The following is a 25,182-nucleotide window of genomic DNA, read 5'->3' on the forward strand; positions in this document are numbered from 1 at the left end:
ATCATCTCTGTCTCCAGTGTCTCTCCTCTCCCATTCTCTTTGCTCTTGTTATATTTACACCTCTTACTCCTTTATTGTCATTTTGGTGGGGCTTAGGGGTGGAGCAGAAACAAACACATATGTTCAACACATCATGTTTAACCAAAAGTTCTAAAATTATTTCCTTAGTCATTCACTCAAAAAATACTTAAATGCTTGATAGGACATCATGAAAATACAGCAATAAATAATAAAGACACGGTCTCTATCTTTCTGCAGCTCTCATACAGCTCTCCTTCCTCTAGGATGAATCATAGATAATGCACAAGTAATTCCACCGGTGCTGAGAGACAGAAAGAGGTTCAGGATGACCCAAGGGGTTACAACAGGCAGACCAAACCAAAGCGAGGTGGGCAGAGAGAATACAGGAGGGTTTTTTGGAGGACATGGATTGTCTAAAGAAAAATTAAGCCTGTTAAGCCCGGTGGAAGAGCTTACCGGCGCTGGATCTGCCTTGCAAAATTGTTGCTGGAAGCTGAGCAGGGAAACTGGACTTCACTGTGTAGGGTAGCGTTACGGAAGAGGTCACAGAAGTTCTCAAAGAGTTCTAGAAGCTCATCTGATGTATTCTCAAACACAGCAATCACCTCTGTTGTCACCATATTGTATACCACAAAGAAAGACGCCTGCAGAAGAACAGAGAGAGCTATGAGACAGCTAGGTATACTGCCATGCCTTGGAAACTTACCACTTGGTTAAGAATTCAAATAAATGATACAAGCAAACACTTCTGCTCCCACACTAGCATAAAAACATGGCTCCAGGTGGTTCTAGGAGAGGAGGAGGCCTCAGTGCACTTTATCATTCAAGGGCCATCAGTCATGGCCAGTACTGCTGGATTTACCACCATATCTGTGCTGCTGGAATTACTGAGCGGGCCTGCGTATATGTGTAGAAAGGGTTCCAATCTTTCATTTCTGACTCTGCAAATTCAACATTTTTCCTTCCTAGTATTTATTCCCTACTTGCTTCCCAACCCAGCCTGAGATAAAAAGCACTTTTTTAAAATGCCAGATTTAATTTTCCCCTGCTGAGAAAGTGATTGGTCGCCTGTGGCTGCCTGTTGGCAAATTATTTTCCCTTGTATATGTACAGTTGAAAGTTCAATTTAGGGACATTTATTTTCCCTCTTAAGATTTCTAACATGCAGAGAGACACCTGAAGTACACTGTGTCCTAAAACTGCCCAGGCAAGTTGTAACCAAGCAGGGAACTGCTGCTGAACAAATGAAAAATCAGGGAAGCATTTTCCTTTCTTTCTTCATAAATGTTCTTTCAGCCAGGAGCATTTGGAAGATACATTTGAGACTTGTAGCAATTAAGATCAGAGGGGGAACCTGAAAAGCATTCAAATGCCATAGGTGGCAGAGTTACTACCTTCTCTGAATGGGCCCCTGGGTGACTAGCCCTCTAAACCACCAGTGCTCTGCTCTGCCTAACAAGGAAGCTCCAGGAACCCCTGGTTTTTGTCCCAATGAATGTGGCAATGTGAATCAATCTACAAGCTTTCAACAGGACTCTAGAAGTTTTCAGAACGTTAAGATTAGTACTCCCCCTCCTACGACGGAGTTTAAGTCTTCATCATCAATTCCTGGAGCCACATGGCCCACCTGTTTTACCAGTCATTAGTCCTTCCAAAGCTTTAATTACATGACTTTTGCGGTCACCTGGAAATTAAATATGGCTGTAAATTAAAGAGGCTGGAGAGTAATCTGAGAATAATACCCATAATATTAGCAGGACTTTGTGTGTAGATGCACTTTTTCTCATTAACCTTATTGGAACCTATCAAATTAAACTGGGGAAGGGGGTAGGAGGACAACTAGGGCAAATTGGGTTTAAAGTTACAAGCTCTGTAAGCAAAACACTTGAGCACTAGTACTGAGTCTAGCCAAAATTTATTAGAGCTACCAGAAATAAGTGGGTCATGTTTTAGCAAAGGGAAGAAGGATAATCTCAAATGCAGCTATCAGAGACAACTTATTCCCTCCAAATGACAAAGGTAATTATAGCTCAAACCTAAATAAAAGATTGACTCATGGGGCGCCTGGGTGGCTCAGTCGTTAAGCGTCTGCCTTCGGCTCAGGTCGTGATCCCAGGGTCCTGGGATCGAGCCCCACATCGGGCTCCTTGCTCGGCGGGAAGCCTGCTTCTCCCTCTCCCCCTGCTTGTGTTCCTTCTCTCACTGTGTCTCTGTCAAATAAATAAATAAAATCTTAAAAAAAAAAAAAGATTGACTCATGTCCTTTCTATAGACATGGACACTTTGACCCTATCAGGGCTCCACCAGGACCCATCACACATATGTGAATATAAAATTACACAAACCTTACTAGTCGTCCCTCCAGGGCAGACTGCGAAATACAGAAGGGGACAGAAGTCAAGGGTGTCACTACCAATCTCCCATGACACATAAGATGGACCGGACGCTCATTTGTGATGGTTCAATGGGCAACTTCATCATTAATAGGGAAGAAAAGAATCCAGAAAACTAATCTCCAACCATATTACTCCCCCCCACCCACCTTTTTTTAGAATATACAAGCTATGATTCAAAAGAAAAATACTGGAAAGCATTTTACCATGGATGGCTGGTAAGGTCTTAGGAAACAGTGTCCTGCACAGTCTCCTATGACAGAACCAACTGCAAGTCAGTGGGAGATACGAGACTCAGCCTTCTTTGTGGCTGACTGGTTTGTTCTCTACTCTGAATCCCCAAACTTGTTATCTAAGGAGACATTCTGTAAACAGGAGAATAGGGAGCAAAGGTACAGAAAGGTAGGTCTCTTTCTCGACCAACACTAAAGTGGAGAGCTTCTCAAAGAGAAATGTCCCAAAATAGCCTGAATTACAACATGGTGTTTCAACCCAAGAGTCTTGGGAGGTTTCTGTGCCTTTACCACCACCTGATTCCCATTTGAGAAACAGCTCTCTCCCCTCCAAGACCTTTCATCCAAACTGAAATACCCTAGGACCTACAGTCCTGATGATTCACTTGGGGGAGCAGAAGTTTTGGCTTCCTTTTAATCTTTTCACTGCTCTACAGCCTATGGTCCAGCACATGGGCAAGGTCAGGGTAAAATCATAAAACTTAACTGCCAGATTAACTTCCCTTTATTTACCTCCTAAGGATTTTATGAAGAAGGATACTGACATTAACCACTTAAGCAGAAAAGGCCAAATTTTTAGAAAAATTTTTCAGTATGGTGTGCTCATTCTCACTCCTAGATCTAAAGCAGTCAGACCAACAAGCACAGTCTCACAAAGTCAAGGCAGAATTATCCACCGGGTAGTCCAAACTTTGATCCTGCAGCACTTGGGCTTCTTTCTTAAGGGAACTGAAAATGCTCTGCAGAAGAATTAGGGTAATAATCACCGAGCTGACCACCCACATATCAATGACTTGCGTTTTAGCTTCCATTTGTCCAAATAAATACATGTGGCCAGAGAAAAATGGAGCTATTTTAAGTTTGAGGCCCAAGATAACAAAAATTCAAGAGCGTGGAAAATGCGAATTCCTGAGAGGCTGGCTATAGACAAAGAGAGAAACCTTCCCATTTTACCAAGGGGATGGGAGGAGAGCACTTCATACCTGTGATGGATCTGTGACCCGCAGGGTTACCACGTCCTCACTGGTGTACTTGATAAACAGATGGTTTTCGTCCAGAAGCTGCATTTTCCACATGCGCAGCTGCCGCAGCTGGTCAAAATACTGAAAGAAGCGCCTCTTGGCCATCGCACTACCATCCTGCTCTGCCCGGCGCCACAAGTACACGAGCAGCCGGTGTTTCAGGGAGTTGATAAAGGGGTCTCTGAAAGGGTTGGCCATGCCTGTCTGACTGTCCCGTTGCACCTCCGGGCAAACGGCTGACACGGTGAGGAGGTCATCCTCGTAGCAGAAGCGGCCGATGGTCCTCACATCAATGAAAGTGCCTTCAGGGGTCACCTGGAAGACGTGGATCGTCTGCTGCTGCACTGACAAGATGGCCAGGATGTTTTTGTACAAGTACAGCCCTTGGTTGTGCGACAGGACCACCTTATCACACTTGAAAGTGCGGGTATCACATAAGCGGCCAGTGTGAAGGTCAATGATGTGAAGGGAATAGTCCTCCAGAGGGGACCGTGGGTTGGGGGTCACAGATTCACTGTTCCGATACACCTCGTAAAAAGGAGGGTGCGGCTCATCCGGGAGGTAGGCAGCTGAGCCCACGATGACACATCGGCAGTCGTCGGTGAAGAGGCTACACTCCCGGTTCAGGTGCTCCCCATTGGCGGCTACGTTGGTAATATGCAGCAGGACAAAAAAGCGTTCAAAGAGCCGGCCGCGGATGTTGACTGACCGCTGGTCATTGCCATTGGACAGGATCTCCCCCTCATAGCCCTGCAGTAAGTCCTCAGCTGCCTGGCAGCCCTGGTACTCATAGATTTCAAGAGAGGTCTGGTCTGAAGAGAAAGCAATAAAGTAGCGCCCATCAGGCGAGAATTTACGCAAGAAACAAGGAGGCTTTTCAACATTGACAACTGTGAAGTTGGGGAAGACATTCTGGTGGAATACTCGGACCTGATGCCAGTGGGTACCTGCCTTGCCTGAGCTGATTCGTCGCTGTTCCAAGCGGTGAATGACATTTTGGTTCTGGATTCTTCGAGGTTTGATGGTGGAAACATGATGATCCATTATCACATCTCTGCGTGGAAAAGTGAAGAAGTCAAGAAAGCAAAACAAAATTGACCAAAACATAAATATACACAAGTCAAAGAGATTTTCCTCCTTATACCCTGGACCTAAGAACTCGCAGGGTGACAGTGATCAGCATTTCTCCTTCCTAGATTATAGTCAGAAAATGGTCCTGACATTTCTGATTCTAAAAACAGGTTTGCGGGAAGGAGCTAATTCACTAGGAACACCTTCAAACACTCTTAGCTGTTGGGAATATTCAACAGAATAAATGTAGAATTACATCAAATTTGTTCAGTGTAAGAATAACATTTAGTGCACGTTCATTAAAGAAATGTATTTACTGGCTGTTAGGATGTCCATACTACCCAGGATGCCTGGGTGGCTCAATCAGTTAAGTGGCTGCCTTTGGCTCAGGTCATGATCTCAGGGTCCTGGGGTCAAGCCCCGCATCGTGCTCTCTGATCAGTCAGCAGTGAGTCTGCTTCTCCCTCTCCCTCTGTGATCTCTCTCAAATAAATAAAATCTTAAAAAAAAAATGTCCATACTACTCAAAGCAATCTATAAACTCAATGCAATCCCTAACAAAACCCCAATCTAAATTTTTCTAAAAATTTGTTTTTTGAAAAAATAGAAAAATTCATCCTGAAACGCACATGTAATCTCAAGGAACCCCAAACAGCTAAAACAATTTCGTAAAAAAACAAAGTTGGAAGACTCAGACTTCCTGATTTCAAAACATATTACAAAGCGAAAGTAATTAAAAAAAAAAAAGTGTGGTACTGGCATAAAAACAAATATAACAATGGAATAGAATAGACAATCCAGAAACAAACCCTCACAGATGAAAACCCAAGATTCAGGAAGTTCAGAGAACCCCAAATGTGATAAACCCAAAGAAATCCATGCCCAGACACATTACAGTCAAACTTAAAAACTAAAACACAAAGTAGAAATCTTATAAGCAACCAGGTAGATGATATATTACCTGGAGGGGAACAATTCAAATGTCTGTGGATTTCTTGAGCAACTGTGGAGACCAAAAGGAAGCAGAACGTTTTTGAATTGCTGCTCTGGGTCAAGAGTCAAATCTCAGCTAAAAAAGCAACTCTTCAGATTTTTCCCTACCTTCCCATCCATAACAACTCTCATTCTACCCTATTTTATTTTCTTCAGCCCTCATCACATTTTGAAATTATCTTGTTTACCTCTGTAGTATCTGTCACCACACACCGACCCCAGGGACCCTGCCCAATTCTAGGTGAATCCCATCACCTACAGCAGTACCTGAGGCACAGTAAGTGCTCATAAACATATTAAATGAATGAATGGAGCAACATTCCAACATGGGCCTTGCAGGATCAAGAATTCACTAGGCAAAGTAAAAGAGGAACATTTCAGAAAGAAGGAAGCCTAAAAAATACACTTGGAAGGAGTGTGGCATGACACATTTGGGAAACAGAGTAATCCCAAGTGGTTAGAGCCCAGGATGCACAGAGTGAGTGATAAAAGGGAAACCCAGAAAAGTAGACTGGAGCCAGGCTGGAAAACACTTCACAGGCCCCTCCACGCCACACCAGCTATTACACATTTTAAGCAAGGGAGTAACTGATCCAATCTATATTTTAGAAATAAAAACATAACACACAATGTGGTATTTGTTTATATTGTTTCCTTCTAAAAGGGATCTGAAATGCTCTATGTAAGTATAGATGCTATCTAGTCAAGTTAAAGATGTGCATACCTCTATGACTGACCAAACTAAATTTATCAAATTGCTAGTCACAACTCATTAATGAGGCCTTGAAATCAATTTAGTGGATATAGCTGACATTTTAAAAAGTGGAATAAAATAGAAAATACCACATTGTATCACACATAGGAAGGGTAAATACTATTTCATGAAACTTGTTTCAATTGTATATATGAATTATATGCACTGGGTGAGGATATAAAATATATTTCCTACTGATCTAGACTACAGCAAGAGAGAGCTTACTGCCTGCCCTCAGGCCAAATCTTGTCTGTCTGCTTGTTTTTTGTAAATAACTTTTTACTGGAACACAGCCATTCCCATTCATTTACACGTTACCTATGGCTGCTTTTGTCCTACAAAGGCACAGATGATTAGTTGAGACCAAAGACCACGTGGCCCACAAACCTGAAATAATTACTGTCTTGGCCCTTGCAGAAAAAATCTGCCAACAGCTAATCTTGAGCACTGGTTCCTAACTGGGGCAATTGTGTAACATCTGGAGACAATGTTTGGTTGTCCTAACTTGGGAAGGAGGGATGTTATGAGTGTCCAGCAAATGGAAGCCAGGAGTGTTGCCAAACACCCTACAGTAAACAGAACAGCTTTCCACGTTTAGACCAAAATGCCAATTGTGCTAAGGATGAGAAACCCTGATCTAGAGAAATGTCTGCACATGAATAACATGAATATCTGCAGAATTGTTAGCAACAGCAAAAACTGACCACACTCCAAATGCCCATGAACAGAAGACTAGATCAATTCTTCCAGGCATACTCCTGCAGCAGAATCTTATGAAGCAATGAATCAATGCACTACAATTATATATGACAACCTAAATGAATCTCAGAACACAACGACTGAAGAAAGCAAGCAGCAGAATATTTGTGTGATTCTCCTTATATAAGCTTCAAACAATTTCTAGTTTAAGGCTATCAATATATATGGTATACAATTACAGAAAGCAAAGGAGTTTATAAACATAAAATTCAGAACAGTGGTTACCTGTGAGAAGTAAGAAATGGGATGGGGACTGGGATACACTGGCAGCTCTGAGGTTGCGTTTTTTCTTAAATCAGCATTCACTGTACTGTCATTCTTTAAAGATTACATATACTTTTAAAGTATTATTTGTACTTACTCAAAATTTTTTTTAATTAGAAAATAATCATCGTGAAGAGAACACTAAGGTAGGACAGTCTAAGATGAAGCCAGATGTACAGAGAAATGCATACCATGTGGACGTGCAGACCTGCCAAGCTTCTAATTTGGCCCTGATTTTTCTCAGCAGACAAAGCAAAAAGGAAAAAACAGTCAGTTACAGAATCTGCACAGCCAATAAGATAGAAAATAGATGCTTGGAAGAAGCACAACTCTTCCCGGCACGGGAGTTTAAAAGCAATCTCTCTCGCAAGTTTTCTCAGAGGACCTTGGCTTGATAAAGTGAGCAATATCCTCCATATCTGAACAACAAATATACTGAATTTCACACAGCTACTCCTTGTAACGGTAACATTGTTGCTGTGGCTATTCTGATACAGCCTAAAAAAACACACTACTAAGGTTTAAGCATTTCAAAATACCAAAATCAAAATACCAAATAACATAAAAAACTGCTTCACTCAATCCCTGCCCAGGGCAACCCTGCCAACCTAAGACGGGGGCTAGAGTCAGAGAGGGTGACCAGAATGGTAAGACAAAGGCAGATAAGGCCCAGGAACGGAAGGACTAGGCATGAGATACCATCTAGCAGACAAATTGCTGAGTGGGATCAAGTATACTACAGTGGTTCAACTTAGAAAGAGCCACTGATCATACTAAGCAAAATAGATGCTTAAGTCTAAGAAAATTGATGTACACTTTGTATAGTCCCATCTTAAATTCTCTGATTTGTCTTCTTAAGGGAAAGACACCAGTAACTGGGGTGAAAGGTGTGAGGGTGTAGGGTAAACGGAGCTGAAGACCTGTTAGCTTCGGGTCCAAATTGTACAGAAAATTCTCACTGAATTTCCTAACACTTCCTTCAGTGTGTGCACTCTCTCTCCCTCTCCCTACACACACACACACACACACACACACACACACACTTTTATATCACACAATTGTGATTTTCAGAGACATGGTGGAGTTATTTAAGACTTTTTCAACTTGTTCTCTTATTGTTCTGATTATAAACATAATACATGCTCATAAAAACTCAAACACTACAGAAAAAGTATGAAATGGGGGCGCCTGGGTGGCTCAGATGGTTGGGTGTCTGCCTTCGGCTCAGGTCATGATCCTGGGGTCCTGGGATCGAGCCCCGCATCGGGCTCCCTGCTTGGCGGGGAGCCTGCTTCTCCTTCTCCCTCTGCTGTTCCCCCTGCTTGTGCTCTCTAGCTGTCAAATAAATAAACAAAATCTTAAAAAAAAAAAAAGTATTAAATGAAAGTCCCTTTGGTGCGCCTGGATGGCTCAGTTGGTCAAGCGGTTGCCTTCGGCTCAGGGCATGATCCTGGGGTCCTGAGATCTCTTGTTCACTCACTCTCTCTAATAAATAAATAAAATCTTTCCTGAAAGAGAAAGAAAGAAAGAAAGGGGGGGAGGGAGAGAGAGAAAGAGAGAGAGAGAGAAAGAAAGAAAGAAAAGAAAAGAGAAAAGAAAGAAAAGAAAGAAAGAAAGAGAAAGAAAGAAAGGGCGAGCCTTCTAGTCACAGTGAGAATTATTATGAAAAAAAGAGTCAGAATAACTTGGTATTTTCCCAAAAGCTGGCCCTCTCCCAGCTCCCCTAGTCCAGTGAATGGCCCAGCTACTCTCCCGCTATCAGGAACCAGAAACCTGACAGTCTTCCTTGATACCTCTTTCCCTCCGCCCCCTGATCAGTCATCAAACTCTGGAGGTTTTCTCTCCTACTAAATAGCCCTCTAATCTTTCACTTATCTCTATCACAACCTGCCAGCATCCCTATCCAAACTTTTATAATTTCATGTCTGCGATGAAGATGCACCAATTTCCTACCTAAACCCACTCCTTCCAACAGCCAATGATCTTTTCAAAATGCTTTCGTGACCACGTCCTTTCCCCTACTGATTAAAACAGGACACTATCTTCCCACTGCTCTTTATGATCAGAATCAAAATCCGTAACATGCCAATCAGGGACTCAAAGGTCTCAGCTCTGCCTCTCCCACCCCATCTTTTCCCATTAACTCTAACCATTTCTTCAACAGGGATCCTACCTCCTGCCTCAGAAGCTTGGCACTTGCTGTTAACTGAAATCTAAAAAAGCTCTTCTCCTTCCTCTGCCAACTCCAATTTCAGACATCAACCTAATTATCTCCTCCTCAGAGTAGTCTTCTTTCACCTCCCCCTTAGCTAAAATACCAACCTAAGAGCCATACCTTGCCTTCACAACACGTATCATGCTTGCAACTTTGTCTCTGCATTTTACTGCTACCTGTGGCACTAGATGGTGAGCTCCTGACCAGTACACATAGTCTGTCCGCCCCATCACCCTACTGGAAACATCTTAAACCTCATTTCCTGTACGCTGGACCTGCCTCACTCCAAGTTCTTTGCCAACTCAGGTATCCACACGGGCTGTTCCCTCTGCCTAGGACGTCTTTCCCCAGGCCATTGCATAATTTCTCAAGTTGCAGCCTAAGTGTCATCTCCTCCAGGAAGTCTTCCCTGATCATTCTCTCCAAAGCAGGCCTCCCCACTACTTTTTGTTTGTCTTCTTCATAGTAACTGCCACAGTGTGCATACCTACTTTTACTTGCATGGCTGTGTTTAATGATGGACTCCCCCACTACACCGTACTCCCTAGACAGGAAGCAACCATGCCCACTTCGGTCACCTCAGTTTTCTCAGAGCCTAGCAATGGGGCTGGCCCCTCGTATGCGTTCGATACGTTATTTATGAATGAAAGAAGAAAGCCTGGCTGAATGGGGCCACTAGCTCGTCGTGTGGTACTAAGCAAGTCCTTTCCCCCTTGCTGCGTCTCCGCTTCCCCACGACGTTTGGTGCACACACCCCTCAATTCGTTGTGACGGCTTCCAAAGCGGTAAGGGGATACCAAGGGACCAGCATACACCCCCAGGGGGGCGCCCCCGGAAAGAGAAGCCCGGGGCGGGGCCTCAATGGGAAGGGAACGCTCAGGGAGGGCGGGGGCCGCGGGGCCTCGGCGTCTTGCGGGGAGCAGGCGGGAACCCGGGGAGGCCTCGGGGAAAGCCTGACGAGCTTGGAGGCTGGGCCAAGAAAGGAGAAGTCCTCACCTGTACGGTCCTGGTTCAAAGGGCCGGGGAGAGAGACCCCCCGGCCTGCTCGGCGCGAGCCTCCCCCGGCCCCGCCCCCGCCATGCCTCCGGCCCCGGCGCCCGCGGCTGCAAGTCCCCGCTTCCGCTTGCCACCAGAAGTGCGGCGCAGCGAGAAGAAAAGCGGAAGAGAGCGCGGAGGCGTCAGCGGACCCTGAGAGTATTACAGCGCTCCCTGGTGCCCGGAGGGGGGATCGAAGCAACAGGGGCCCAGGAGCTGCGAAGGGAAAAACCGAAAGCCCTAACGTGGGCATGTCAGTGATCTCTTAAGGAAATGTTTCGGAGCCTGCTGGACACATTTGCAAAAACATGGATAAAAATTAATGTTTCACCTCTTGATTAGATGCGCCCTTTCATCGGCGGAGGAACGATCCGCTCTGTGATGTCCGCTCCTGCGCAGTGAGTGCTTGGACCACCAGGACTGTATCCCCCTCCGAACATTCTGCCCAATACAGTTGCTGGCACATCGTGGAAGTACAGAAAAGCTTCTTGCGTTAACCTAGTCCCATAACCTTTACTTGGACAGCCTGCCCCCAAATTTCCCACCATCGACCTCCTCCGGATCATTCAGTTCTCAGCGCACGTGACTGCTTCCGATTGCTCTCATTCCACGGCCACTTCATGCTATTTTTTGTGGGTTTTGTTTTAATTTTACCTATCTACTTGTCAAAGAGAGCGAGACAGAGCACAAGAAGGGGGAGAAGCAGGTAGAGGGAGAAGCAGGCTCCCCGCTGAGCAGGGCGCCCAATGGGGTACTCGATCCCAGGCCCCTGGGATCCTGGGATCCTGACCCCAGCCAAAGCAGGCAGACGCTTAACCGACTGAGCCACCCAGGCGTCCCTCACGCTATTTTTTGTTAGCACTCATCACTATCTGATATTACCCGGTGTGTGTGTATGTGCGTGTGCGTGTGCGTGTGTGTGCGTGCGCGCCCGCGCGCGCACACAAATGTCTTTTTTTGTTCTGTTTCCCTTCTCCCTGCTAGAACGTCAACTTCGTGAGGGCAGGGATTTTGTCTTATCTTCTGTCCTCGCCTACAATAGGGTTTGGCGTCTTGCAGGTGCTCAATAAGGATTCAGTCCATGAATGAGTGGCTCCGCCCACATTGTTCACAGCGATCCTAGGAGGAAGGAATACTAATTAGCATTTACTGATGAGGACAGAGACTCGGGAAGCATACGTGGCTAAGAGGAAACAGGCTGGGTTCTTGGCCCAGTCTTGACATTTGCAGGCTGAGTGCTCTCAGGTACTGACTGCAGAGTCTTCATTTTTTCTTCTGGGAAATGAAGATTTACCTGCCTAGTGAGGTTATTGAAAAAATTAGAGGTGTTATATTTGAAGTGCCTGGCACAGCCTGGAATGTCCTAGATGCTCAGTAAAGTTTTATCGCAGTTACCCAAGATCAACTCCCTTGCCCACCCATGATGAAATTGAGACCCCGAGAGGGACATGCCTAGTACAAGTTCACACGAACACAAGCGGCAGAACTGAGACCGTGACCCAGGACTTCCTTTTCCCTTTTCCAGGGTTCTCTCCCACTGACTCTGCCATTTGGGTTCCTACATGATGTTAGGCAACTCACTCACCCTCTGCAAGTCTGTTTTCTTATATCTAAAATTGGGTAATTATCTGACTTGATTACTGGAGAGATCACATAAGAGAATGTTATTTGAACTATCAAATGCTACCCCAGTGGAAATGTTTGGGGCCTGCTACCTCTGTGATGAGCCTGGTAATTAAAATCGGGAGTTTTACTGGTACCAGAAGACTAACTGAAAAGAAACTGTACCCCAGTTTCACACCATATACAAAATCAATTCGAAATAGACTGGGGGCACCTGAGTGGCCCATTTGGTTAAGTGCCCAACTCTTGGGGCCCCTGGGTGGCTCAAGTCGTTAGACATCTGCCTTCAGCTCAGGTCATGATCCCAGGGTCCTGGGATGGAGCCCCGCATCGGGCTCCCTGCTCAGCGGGAAGCCTGCTTCTCCCTCTCCCGCTCCCCCTGCTTGTGTTCCCTCTCTCGCTGTGTCTCTCTCTGTCAAATAAATAAATAAAATCTTAAAAAAAAAAAGTGTCCAACTCTTAATCTTGGCTCAGGTCATAATCTCAGGGGTGTGCTACTGAGACCTACCTCAGGCTCCGCAATGGCTGTGGAGCCTGCTTAAGGTTCTCTCTCTCTCTCTCTCTCTCTCTCTCTCCCTCTGCCCCTCCCTCCTCTAAAAAACTAGACCAAAGACCTAAATGTAAAGGCCAACCTATGAAACTCTTAGAAAGAAACATAAGCATAATTCTTTATGATCTTGGATTAGGCAACAGTTTCTTAGATATGACACCAGAAGCACAAGCAACCAAAGGAAAAAATAGATTAAATTGAATTTCATTAAAATTTAAAAATGTTAGGGCGCCTGGGTGGCTCAGTCCGTTAAGCGTCTGCCTTTGGCTCAGGTCATGATCCCAGGGTCCTGGGATCGAGCTCTGAGTTGGGTTCCCCACTCAGCAGGGAGTCTGCTTCTCCCTCTGCCTCTGCTCCTCTCCACCGTGCTCTCTCTTGGGCTCTCTCTCAAATAAATAAATAAATAGTGTTTGTGCTTCGAAAGACACAAGAAAATGAAAAGACAACCCACAGAACGGGACAAAATATTTGCAATTCGTATATCTGATAAGGGTCTAGTATCAAGAATTTTTTTTTAACTCTTGTAACTCAACAACAGAAAGACAAACCAACTGAAAAATAGGCAAAGGATTATATATACAAATGGTCAATAAACACAGGAAAAGGCGCTCAGCATCATTAGTCAATAGGGAAACAAATTCAAAAGCATTGTGAAATACCATTTCACAACCACTAGGACAGCTATGATTTTTAAAAAGGAAAATAATAGGGGCGCCTGAGTGGCTCAGTCATTAGGCGTCTGCCTTCGGCTCAGGTCATGACCCCAGGGTCCTGGGATCGAGCCCCACGTCAGGCTCTCTGCCCAGCTGAAAGCCAGCTTCTCCCTCTCCCACTCCCCCTGCTTGTGTTCCCTCTCTCACTGTCTCTCTCTATCAAAATAAATAAATAAAATCTTGGGGAAAAAAGGAAAATAATAAATATTAGTGAAGATGTAGAGAAATGGGATTCTCCTACATTGCTGGTGGACATGGTACAGTCATTGTGGAAAATAGGTTAGCAGATTTTGTTTGTTTTAGAGAGAGGAGGGAGGGGCAGAGGGAGAGAGAGAGAATCTTAAGCAGGCTCCACACCCCGGGCAGAGACTGATGCAGGGGCTCAATCTCATGACCCCGAGATCAAGACCTGAGATGAGATCAAGAGTTGGAGGCTTAACCGACTGAGCCACCCAGGCGCCCCCATAATGTTTAACTTCTATTTAACTTCTACTTACAAGAATGTCTTTAAAATCCCACTATTGTTCTTGCTATTTGTCAATTTAATGCAGAGTCCATCATGGGGAGCCTGTCACACTATGTCACGCTGTGCTTGCTGGAAAATCTGCTAGTAGTGGAGGAGGCCTGAGGTTGTCTTTCCTCCTGGCCTTTTCCAGGAAGTGGATTTCATTTCATTGCTCTCAGAGTCGGATGTTACAGAGGTGACCAGAGGCAAGACTATGACTGCCTAGGAGGTCTTTGCAAGAACCTTGCCTTCAATTGAGAATCAAATAAGGAGCCACAGGAAGGCTCTGAGCAGAGGAATAGCATAAGCAGAGTTATGTTTTAGAAGGTTCACTCTGGCTGTCACAGGGAGAGGGAACTCTTGAGAGTCCATCCAGGAGGCTACTGCAACAGTCCAGGCAAGAGCTGATGGTCACCTGGATTTGAGTGATAAAGGTGAAGGTGGCAAGAATTGGTCAGATTTGAAATATACATTAAAGGTATATTGCCAATGGCTTGCATAAGCAGTGTGAGACAGAGAAATAGAAGAGACAAGCATGTTCCAAAGTATTTGGCCTAAGTAACTATGAATGCTTTTACTCAGAAAGTAATAGTATCTTGAATTGGTCGACATTTAAAGCAGCTACTTCCGTTTTGCAGCTACTGATCCCCGGGGCCTAACACAGTGCCAGGCGCAGAGGCACGCAATAAAGATTTGCTGAATGCTGATACCAGTCTTCTGTAGAGGCAGGGCCGTGCCTCAGAGGACACATGTGATTCCACAGCTCTTCAGCCTGCCTCTCCCAGATGTTCCAACTTCTAAGTGCCCACCACCCCCTCCCACTGTGCTCCCAGCCCGGAAAAACATTGAGTCCTGAGCCCCCACCTCAGCCCGTGCTCCTCTGTCCTTCTCAGGAGTCCCAGGGCACACCGGGTCTCCAAGTGAGTAGGCTGGTGGAGTGATAGGGAGAGGGGCCTGGAGGCCCTGAGAGCTTTCTCTTCTCTCACTCCGTCCTCCTGTGGCTCTTCTGCCAAGGCTTTTAGCGACTCTGCTCGGTATGTGCATTAACCACGAGAAGAGGTTATGGGAACAAAAGCAGGATGAGAGGCTCTTGTTCTTTCTCCCATTCTAGAAGAGGCTGGCTGAGCTCTTTTCACCTCTATATTCAGTGGCAGACATTTCTTACCCTAAGTAATACACCACCGCCGCCCCATCATCCCCATCATCCCCAGCACCAACATCATCATCCCCATCATCACCAACACCATCACCATCATCCCCATCATCACCATTATCATCATCAATCCTTTCGTGAAAATCATCACAATCACCCTTTAGTACATATTTACTGTACACCAGACCCCGTGCCAATCATTTCACCTACATTATGTCATTTAATCCCCCGTGAGTTTGGTATTGTTATCCCCATTTTACAGATGCAGAAACTGAGGCTCAGTTTCACTTAACCCTCATTTAGGTCCCCCCACTCTATTCTCATTCTGCAAGGCTCATTTCCTTATAATAAGTCCTGTGTTGTTAGTTGCAGGAAATGCTCAGTTTCTGCTTGTAGTTCCTCAGCCTTCAGATTCCGAATCCAAATTCTTATCAACTGTTTGAAGACCTACCTTCCCTCCGTGCTCTGGGCTAAACGCTTCCTGCCCCCGCAGTGGTTTTTCTTTGTCAGGATCCTGCAGCCTTTCTTGCACAACTTCCCACTGCCTCGAGTACCTATGCTTAGGCAACAGAATGAGGTTTGCTCTTGGTAAAAAATGCGTGCCCACGCATGCGCATGCACGCGCACACGCACGATCGTTTTCTTTTGACTCGGAAATGTTTAGGGAGAGTTGGTCCTGTTCACATGGCAGAGGAAAAGAGTATGGGCTTCAGAATGAGGACTGACCTGGGTTTAAACAGGCCATCCCTTGCTGCGTCTGAGCTGGGATGCCCAGGCAGCAAGCATGCGGCTGAAATCTGGTCCTTGCTGGCTCGCCAAACTGGAACCCTTGGCTCGGCGCCGCATCAGCCAGGGAAGGAGTGTCTTTTTCTCACTGGTCCACAAAGAAGACTTGCTCTTTTTGCAGTCAATCCACTCAGAGGTGGAGCTTCGACCTAATTCACACGAAGGTGCTTTATGGTAGCAGCAACCACAGTTCCAATCTCATTTTTGCCCTCTGCCCTCAGTGCACCTTTGGACAAGTGACTTCACCTGTCTGTTATTTTAGGCCAATTTTTTTAGAATGCTGGCTCTGCGCGGGGCTCTGTGCTGGGTGCGGCAGGACAAAGGTGAATAAGTCATGATTCCTGCCTCAGAGAAGCCTGCCATCTAGTTGGAAAGACACTCAGGAACAGCTAATTTCTACATGATGTGGTGAGCACTTGATTAGAGGTCGGGGCAAGGTGGGTGGATGGGCACCCAGCTCAGCACTCCGAGAACAAACGCTACAGAAGATGCCAAAGGGAAGGTGGGGATGCTGTTCCAGGCAGGAGGGACCACACGGGCCGAGGTATGAAGTGCAAAGCAGCGGAGTGTCCACAGAGAACAAAGTGCAGTCTGGCATTACTGAATCACAAAGGGTAAAATAGGCAGGGACAGCACAGAGGGCTAATGGCTCTGAGGTTTGCTTACCTCCTCTTTAAAACACGAATAACAGTATTACCTCAAACAATGCTGGATCTGATTAGGTATGCAATCAACGATCACTTCTATGCCCAGGCAGATTTGAAACTTCTCAAAGGCAGTTACCATGTCTTAAAATTTTGTCTATGGCCACACCTCATAAACCTGCATTAAATAAGTAGTTTTTGGTCGTCTAGTGCCTAGTACTTATTAGAGGCCTAAGAAGGATTTGTTAAAATAGTGAATGAATGAATGAATGAATGGGTTAAGCCAAACCTGAAGTCTCCTCCTTCTAGAGGTGACTGAGATCTGGGGTCAGAAGAAGGTGTCTGGGGGGAAAAGAGAAGCAGGAAACCATAGCACCTTCTCTCCTGGGGCAGAAGCTGTTTCAACCATAGAGCGGGACCCCATGGAGGGTGTCCCTTAAACTGGGGGTCCAGGAAGTGCCGGAGGGCCATCCTGTTCCACCCTCCTCTCTCAGGGCCAGGACAAGGGAGAACATCTGAGGTGTGAGTGGCTTGGGTAAGGGTGCAGGCAGAGCTCCAGGGGAAAGGATTGCTCATGTTGCTTGCTGGAAATGAAGAGAAGAGGCTGTGGGCCAAGGAGGCCAAGTCCAGAGAACATGAAAAATCTTAGCTGCAGGGAAAAGCACTCTTCTTCCCATGAAGGCAATGCAATTACAGGTAATTGTGAGCCACAGAGATTTGATAAAACCTAGGGAGGCTATCAGGTGAGGGGACAGGCCTGGCTGGGGAGATGGAACAGCCGGTCCTCCCCTCCAGCGCCCGTAATCGCCCCTCTGTTATGAAGACTGAACAAACAGTCCTTCCTGACCCCTGTCATGGGGGCAGCTGGGATGGCTGGAAGAGTGGGGGTGGCCCAGCCTCCTCCCAACCACCACCCAACTCCGGAGGTCTGGCCGCCCAAGCACCGTGGAGCGGGGACCTGTGCTGAGGGCAGGAGTGACAGTGACAGGGGTGGCTGAGCTACAATGGACCTCCTGTCTACCTCCAAGCCACGGACCACCAAAGGGCCATCTGTGGGAGAGGGACGAGGCGTTACCTTTTTTCCCTCCCCCTCCCCCCAACCGCTGTGGTCCTCCCTGTCATCCACAGAGGATCCAGTGGTGAGTAACTCCCACTGTAAAACAGAATGGGTGTGGAACATGCTGGTGACAGAAGCACAGGGCCGTGTGGACACACACACAGCGGCTGACAGCTAGCCCAGGTGCTCCTTCATTAGGGAAGGTCTTCAAGAAGAAGTAACTTCTCACTAGGTCTGGTGCACAGCGGTCGGCAGAGGAAGCCACAGAAGGGGAGAGTAGTGAGCAAGCACACAGTGAGAGACACCTCCTAGAACACGTATTGCACTCTGAGAGGCAGGTTTTGAAGGAGGCGACTAAAGCATTAGAACTAGTGATAAGCCTCTGCAGCTTCCAAAGCCGACAGGAAGGACAACTGACTCATAACATTGTATAAGTTTATGGTGAAGTAAGTGTCAGAATAGGACCCAAACTGTGTATATGCCAAGTCTAAACCATTTTAACAAAACCATATGGGAAGAGCAATGCTGCGAAGTAACTACGGCAAGATGGTTGGGCTTGGATGAGAGAGACTGCTATTTCTTTTGTTCCCGTTTTTTTCATGAGTTATTTCTATAATTTACTTTTTCACAAACTAAAAATGCTCCAGCGCGAGTTGGGAAGGATGTAGCCATCTACCAAGAGGGGACTCTGCTTCAACAAATGGAGGTAGAATATGAGCCAGTGTGGACCGGAGAGCACAGTCATGACTCCGGTTCACGGAGAAAGCAGTGTGTGGAGTGTGGACCCACTTGAGGGGGAGAAGAGTTCCCACGGGTAATAAAAAGTCAGCAAGTTTAAACATTGATCTGTTGACAATGGCTATTCCTGGGAAGGGTCACGGAGAGATCCACTTTCTACTTCATACATTTCTCCGTTTTGTTTTATTTTGTTTTTTTCATTTGTAATGACCACGTTTTATTTTAATGATTGGCAACATCAGTACAGATATTTATACTGAAAGTATTCAAAATATAACACCAATAACAACATAAAATGGTAGGTTGCAAGAAATGCTGAGTTTTCAAGCTGCTTATAATCCCCCTTTTGCCCTCAGAATAGGCCATCCATGGCCAGAGCAGCTCAGCGAGGACCAATTAGGTTTCCTTCATTCTCCAGCCCAGAGACACCACACTTTGCCAAGCTCGGCTCAGCAAAACCAGCCCTTTATGCAGGTCTCAGCCATGGGTGCCCAATGAATGCTGCTAGGGAGCTTTACAGCTGCTGAGTCCTGCGGCCCATCCCCAGGTATTCTGATTTAACTGGCCAGGGGCACAGCCTGAGCATGGGGTATTCCAGAACTTTCCGAGGATTCTGGAGGATAGTGGAGTTCGAGGGCCACTGCTCCAGAGCACCGTCAAACATGGCAGGAGCCCCAGGGGCCTGTCCCCACACAAGCTCTCCCACCTCCTCCCAGAACAGATGTCAAGCAGCTGGCTACTCTTTTTAGCCGACTCTGAATTTGGAGCTTTCCTGGGGAAGTGACAGCCTTGTCCTCTGCAGCACTGAGGCTCTTCAGCTACTTCTGCTTAGTATTATCCATTACTTTCTCCCTTCTAGAAATTTGCTAATCATTTACTGCACGGTTGACCCCCTTCCTGTTTCCCTCATCATTATGGGTCTGTATACATTTGGGCCATGGGTCCTTCTGTACATCACTGCCTTCATCATGGGATTTTGAGAAGGCAGGAGGAAAACACATGTGTATACCTTGACCTGGAGGCTCCTTTCTATCTTTTGTGGGAGCAGAATTGTGATCCTGGGGACATCTAGCCTCCCTAGTCTCCAAAGTCTGAATATAGGAAAAGGACATCATTTTAGGTACTATCATAAAGAACTGGGCTCTGTCCCAAGATGGTGGGGGTGGGCATTTGCAATTGGAAATGGACATTTTTGATATGGGACCAATAACCACAGTAGCTGGGATGTGAAGTTTGGTCACTTCTTCCAGGGGTGAGGTCACCCAGAGTTCCTCTCTTCTCTCTTGCACCCCACTGACAAAAACTAAAGGCTGTAAGCCCAGGGCTCAGCACAGGAGGGCAGAGCAGTTGGATGTGGGTATCTGGGGTTGCCAAAACCCTCCACATGACCATAGTAGGGTAAGTCACCTTCCACTCCAACAGGAATCTTGGATGTGATTTGCCACATTTGCCAGTCCACGATTAGTGAGTTTGGGAGACAGCCAAGGTCCTTCTAGGGACCTGGCCAGCAGCCTCTGCCAGGGATCTGGTACAAGGGGGACAGAGTGACAGTGAGCAGCTAAGAACCACTGGATGGCCTTCTGACCAACATGGGACAGGTTCAAGAGATGGGAAGAGGGAAGGGAGGAGTGGGGACACCTTTCCCTGCTGCCTTCACAAAACATTTCTCTCTGCTGAGGGCTGGGCCCCTCGGGGCATCTGATAAGGTTGTTAAGTCAGCTGGAACACCTGGCCCGCCATCTGGCACTTTCATCCTCCAGACAGGGCCACCCAGGCCTCCTTGCTCACCCCCTCAAAACCAGGGGCCTGCAGGGGTCCCCCACATCTGCTAGGGAGAATGAAACCCCCCAAGCCCCAAGGGCTATAAGTCAGTGTTCTGGCTTCCCAGGTGACACTTGAGAAATTCCTCTTTGACTTTGCTAAGAGATGGGTTCCTATCAATGACCCACCTTCTCTAAGGCTCCCAGTGGCTTAAACACGGGTTAATTCTGACCTCGCTGAGATAACAGAGAAGCATGGTTGGGGCGGGGGAGGAGGGAGGAGGCCTGGAACAGGGAGAATTTAAACAAGGCTGCCCTCCCTCCATATCAGACTGAAAAAGAGCTGCAGCCCAGGGACCATTAATCATCTCAAATGCTGGGCTTCAGGATCTTATCTGCTGTACAATCGCCTCATCCCCTCCTCTTCTGGGCTCTGGAAACCATAGCATTTGCAGAGAAAACACAGTACCTATGTTAGCAAATCTTGTTAGGCTCTATCTAGTGGCACATGACCCATTAATGTATATATTTAGCTGTTCCAATAGAGTTCTGATTTGTGTTAAGAAAAACACCAGGGCTGCCGGGAATGTTCTGTATCCTGGCCTGGTGATGATTGTACAGGCGTATGCATTTGTAAAACCTCACCCAGCTGTATGCCTAAGTGCCCTTTATGCACGTACTTGCTCTATGTTATCCCTCTACTTATACATTTAAAAAGAAAAATCTATTAAAAAAAAAAAGGAATGCACAACTGAGTGATGCTAAATTTTCAGGGGTAACACCCCCACCATCAAGGGACACGGGCTGTGTGTGCACAACTCTCGCCTTGTGCCTGGATCCCTGCCCGCTGTGGGGTGAGGGAGTGGGGGGCAGCAGCAAGGTGGAAAGAGGTCGAATTTGAAGAGGACACATCTGTATTTGACTCTTGACTCTACCATTTCCTAAGTCACTCAGGGCAAGTCCCTTGGCCGCTCTGTGCTTCAGTTTCCTCACCTGTAAAATGGGGATAATATTCCCTGCCTTACCAATTGTTGATGATTAAAGACAATTAAATGGAAAGCACCTGGCTCATCCCAGACATACACCCAATGGCAGTGCCAGTCCCTGTGTAATAGCTGGTCCCTCGAGAGCCTGCTTTTCCTGCTTCCTTGTCCTTACTTTAGCTTGACACCCTTGATGTACAAAACGAGCTTCGCCATCACTTGGCGTCAACTTCTCCCTCTCCCACCTCCTCGCACGCACTCCTGATTTTCCCGTCCCCCTTCCAACTGCAGAAGTCCCACTTACAACCCTTACCTATCCTTTGCTCACACTGCCACCTGCTTCAGCAAGAGTGGGCCAATCCTGGGTGCCTGGGGGGCTCAGTCGGTTAAGCGTCTGCCTTCGGCCCAGGTCGTGATCCTAGGGTCCTGGGATCGAGCCCCGCATTGGGCTCTCTGCTCAGCAGGGAGTCTGCTTCTCCCTCTCACTCTCTATCTCTGTGTTCTCTCTCTCTCTCTCAAATAAATAAATAAAATCTTAAAAAAAAAAAGAAGAGTGGGCCAATCCTTTCTACCGTCCATTCCACGAAGACTACCCCACCCCTCACTCTGTGTTCAGCGCCCCTAGCAACAGCCTCGGCTGCAGCAGCTATGGACCCAAAGTCACCTGTGGATTCAGGAGACCTTGGGCTGAGATGCCCATAGTGTACAAAGACGATGTCAACAGCATACCCACCACTGGCCAATGGAGACCAGAGGATGTGCAGTTCTCGGAACTCAGGGTACAGGTGGGGGAGACTCAGTGCCCACCACACGGAGCCGCCTGTGTCCACTCAGGAATGGAGACCTGTCCAAGATGAGATGTCATAGAGGTGTTAGTGTTCACCCGTGCACACCTTCTCCCCAGCACACATGCCCGTGCTGCCGGGAATTCGCTGCCTCCCCCAAGACATACCCTCTCCCCTATGGACCACCTACAGTTTTCAAAACCACTCCATCAAATGGGCCTACATATGCTTCCCTCTCGTGCCAGCTAGAACCAGACTAATCCCTTTCCTGTGCTCACAGATTCCAAATATTTATTTTATTTTAAGATTTTATTTGAGAGCGAGCACGAAGAGGGAGAGGGGCAGAGGGAGAAGTAGACTCTCCTCGGAGCAGGGAGCCCCAGCGGGACTCAATCCCAGGTCCCTGGGATCATAACCTGAGCTGAAGGCAGACGCTTAACCGACTGGGCCACTCTGGTGCCCCTCAGCTTCCAAATATTTAAAGACTTCCATGTCTCCAGTCCTTGAAAAGAGTCTTCTCCAGTTTAAAGTTACCCTATTCCTTCACCCGTAGCTCAGACTGGAGCCTAAGCAGTTCCCCCTTGCTAAGCCCTGCCCTGGGTTCCATCCTGGAGGAGGCATTGAGAGGTAAAATTAGGAAATGGTGCCTATTTTCACATCGTCACCCAAGTGCCCATTCCAGGCCCTGCCCTGAGCTTTTCACACCCTTTTACCATCCCGCACCCTGGCTCCCAACCCCTCCGTGATTGATTCCGGGTTCACACTAATTAGGCCTTGCTTGCACTGTGACAGGAAAGAGAGCTTTGCCATTTTCTTTAAGGAAACCGTGTGAGGCCGACCTGCTGGTGGTTGCCAGGCAACCTTGATGATCCGGCAGGAGAGACAAACTGGGGAGAGTCGGAGCTGGAGAGCCTAGTTAGCAGCTCTGCTGAGAGGTGCAAGAAAGGCCTGGCCAGGCGGCGCCCCATTGCTCCAGCTGCCTTTTTAAATGGAGTACATGAGCTGTGTGTGTGTGTGTGTGTGTGTGTGTGTGTGTGTGTGTGTGTGTGTGTTGGGGTGCACATGCAAAGTGAGCTGGGACAGAATGAAGTAGTGTCAGTCTTTAAGGTGCAATTATAATGACAGATACTGTGGTTGGATAATTTATGAAATGTCACACTATCTGTTTACCCTTAAATGTTCCTTCCTGTCTCCTCAACTCTGGGTGCCAAGCAGGACTTGGAATTTCTGAATAGGACAGAAAGCAGACACAGCGGTAGGCAAAGGCCTTTCCCCTTTTATAAAATATGAAGCCACAGACCCAGGGATAAGGTGAGGAGTCTTGGAAGAGGCAGGGAAAGAGGTATGACATGGGGAAGGGGGATTTCCTGGGGTCCGGGAAGGAGACAGAAGTCGATGACCCTACTATTCAAGGACCGGACACACTCCTAAGGTGATGGTAAAACTTCAGGTGGGCACCTGCACCCCCAACCTCACAAAGGGTTCCTATGCCTGGCACAGGCCTCCTGACAAGAAGGAACCAAGCAGGGGCTGTGGGCACAATGCACAGCTCCAGGGAAACCCACGTGAGCCAGAAGCCAGAAGCCCCGGCTTTCCCATCTCCAACAGCCCTGAACCTTTGCCCTTACAGAGGGAGAGGAAACAAGGGCTCAGATTGCATTTCCCTCCCTCTGGGGGCGGGAGTGCTCAGAGCACAGTGGGTTTGTTAAAGAGTGATTAAAGCTCTTTAGGTGAAAGAGGTCCCTGACTGGCTGAGTTAGAAGAACAAGTGAATCTTGACCCCTGGGTTGTGAATTCAAGCCCTGTGCTGGGTGTAGAGGTTATTTAATGAATAAATAAACTTAAAAAAATGTTTTTAGGTGAACAACTTGGTAATATCTACCAAACTTTTAAATGTCACAACCAGTAACTGCACTTGTAACAAGAAGTCACATTTATTGTATCTCTAACATGCTCCCCAGGCCATGCTCTAGGACCTGTCCCTGGGGCACTCTCACCCATGACAGGGGCTCTCGATGGACTGTTACCAGTCTTTTTTTTTTTTCAAGATTTTATTTATTTATTTGAGAGAGAGCAAGAGAAAACAATCAGAGGGAGGGACAGAGGAAGAGGGAGAAGCGGACTCCCCACTGAGCAGGGAGCCCAACATGGGGCTCAATCCCAGGACCCCGGAATCATGACCTGAGCCGAAGGTAGATGATTAACCATCTGAGCCCCCCAGGCGCTCAGAAATGTTACCAATCTTTAAAAAATGTTGCCAATCGGGGCGCCTGGGTGGCCCAGTCGTTAAGCGTTCTATCAAAAAAAAAAAAAAAAAAATGTTGCCTATCTGTTGTTGAGAAAATGGCATCTCGTTGTTGCTTTAATGTAATAATGCTGAGTAGTGATTTTCACCTCGATATCTGTTCATTTGCAATTTAACAATGAGACACATTTGTGTATTAACTGGTGGTAAAATTAAAGTAAATAAAAATCATGATTCCTTATGCTCTTAAGAGCATGGCTTTGGAATATAGAGGGCAACAGTGGATAGAAAAACAAGGCAAAATTGATAAAACCACGTGGTGGAAGGTTTGGGCCGCATCCATTAGATATCAGGTAAAAGTAAAAGATATGATGACATAATTAAACTTGATCGTATGTAAATGTATATTACATATGTTTACATGTATACATAAACACACAAATGCACACAAAAATCTAATGACATTTTGCACACATACAACATACAGGGAACAATCTCAAAAAAACGACCCTGCCTTGAGCTACAAAGGAAAACTAGACAAGTTCTACAAATCAAAAATCATAAAGGGGCCACAGTCTCTGAACACAATGAAGTAATATTCAAGATCAATAATTAAAAAATAAAAATAAATAAATAAAAATAAATTAAAAATAAAAAAGATTAATAATTTTAAAAGGATAGCCAGAATATTATCTGCTTAGAAAAATCATTAAAATATTCTCCTAGATACCCTTAGGTTAAGAAAAAAGTCAAATTACAATGTATTTAGAAATGAAAGACAACCAATTGGTTTAAAGATTTAAATGTAAACAAAAGCTAGACAAATTATGGGTAATTAAAAATAATCTTGGCATAGGAAAGGCCTTTCTAAATATGACAA

At 46.4% G+C, this 25,182-nt stretch overlaps 1 protein-coding gene across 5 annotated transcripts in view; it reads right to left on the reverse strand.

Annotated features, from left to right (window-relative positions):
• Positions 1 to 11,053, reverse strand: part of DET1 (DET1 partner of COP1 E3 ubiquitin ligase) — a 34,535-nt gene extending 23,482 nt beyond the window's left edge. Inside the window, exons 1-4 of one of the 5 annotated variants that reach the window (XM_027571629.2) lie at positions 10,722 to 10,830; positions 5,702 to 5,743; positions 3,631 to 4,723; positions 478 to 665 (exon numbers count right to left, since the gene is read on the reverse strand). In XM_027571629.2, coding sequence (XP_027427430.1) covers positions 478 to 665; positions 3,631 to 4,713 — 1,271 coding nt within the window. In that variant the 5' untranslated portion in view covers positions 4,714 to 4,723; positions 5,702 to 5,743; positions 10,722 to 10,830. Of the gene's footprint in view, positions 1 to 477; positions 666 to 3,630; positions 4,724 to 5,701; positions 5,744 to 10,721 lie in introns of all 5 variants that reach the window. The other 4 variants (XM_027571628.2, XM_027571626.2, XM_027571627.2 and 1 more) reach the window with 4 other exon arrangements.
• Between the last annotated feature and the right edge of the window lie 14,129 nt (positions 11,054 to 25,182).

The sequence above is a fragment of the Zalophus californianus genome, chromosome 6, assembly GCF_009762305.2.
Source record: "Zalophus californianus isolate mZalCal1 chromosome 6, mZalCal1.pri.v2, whole genome shotgun sequence".
NCBI lineage: Eukaryota > Metazoa > Chordata > Mammalia > Carnivora > Otariidae > Zalophus > Zalophus californianus.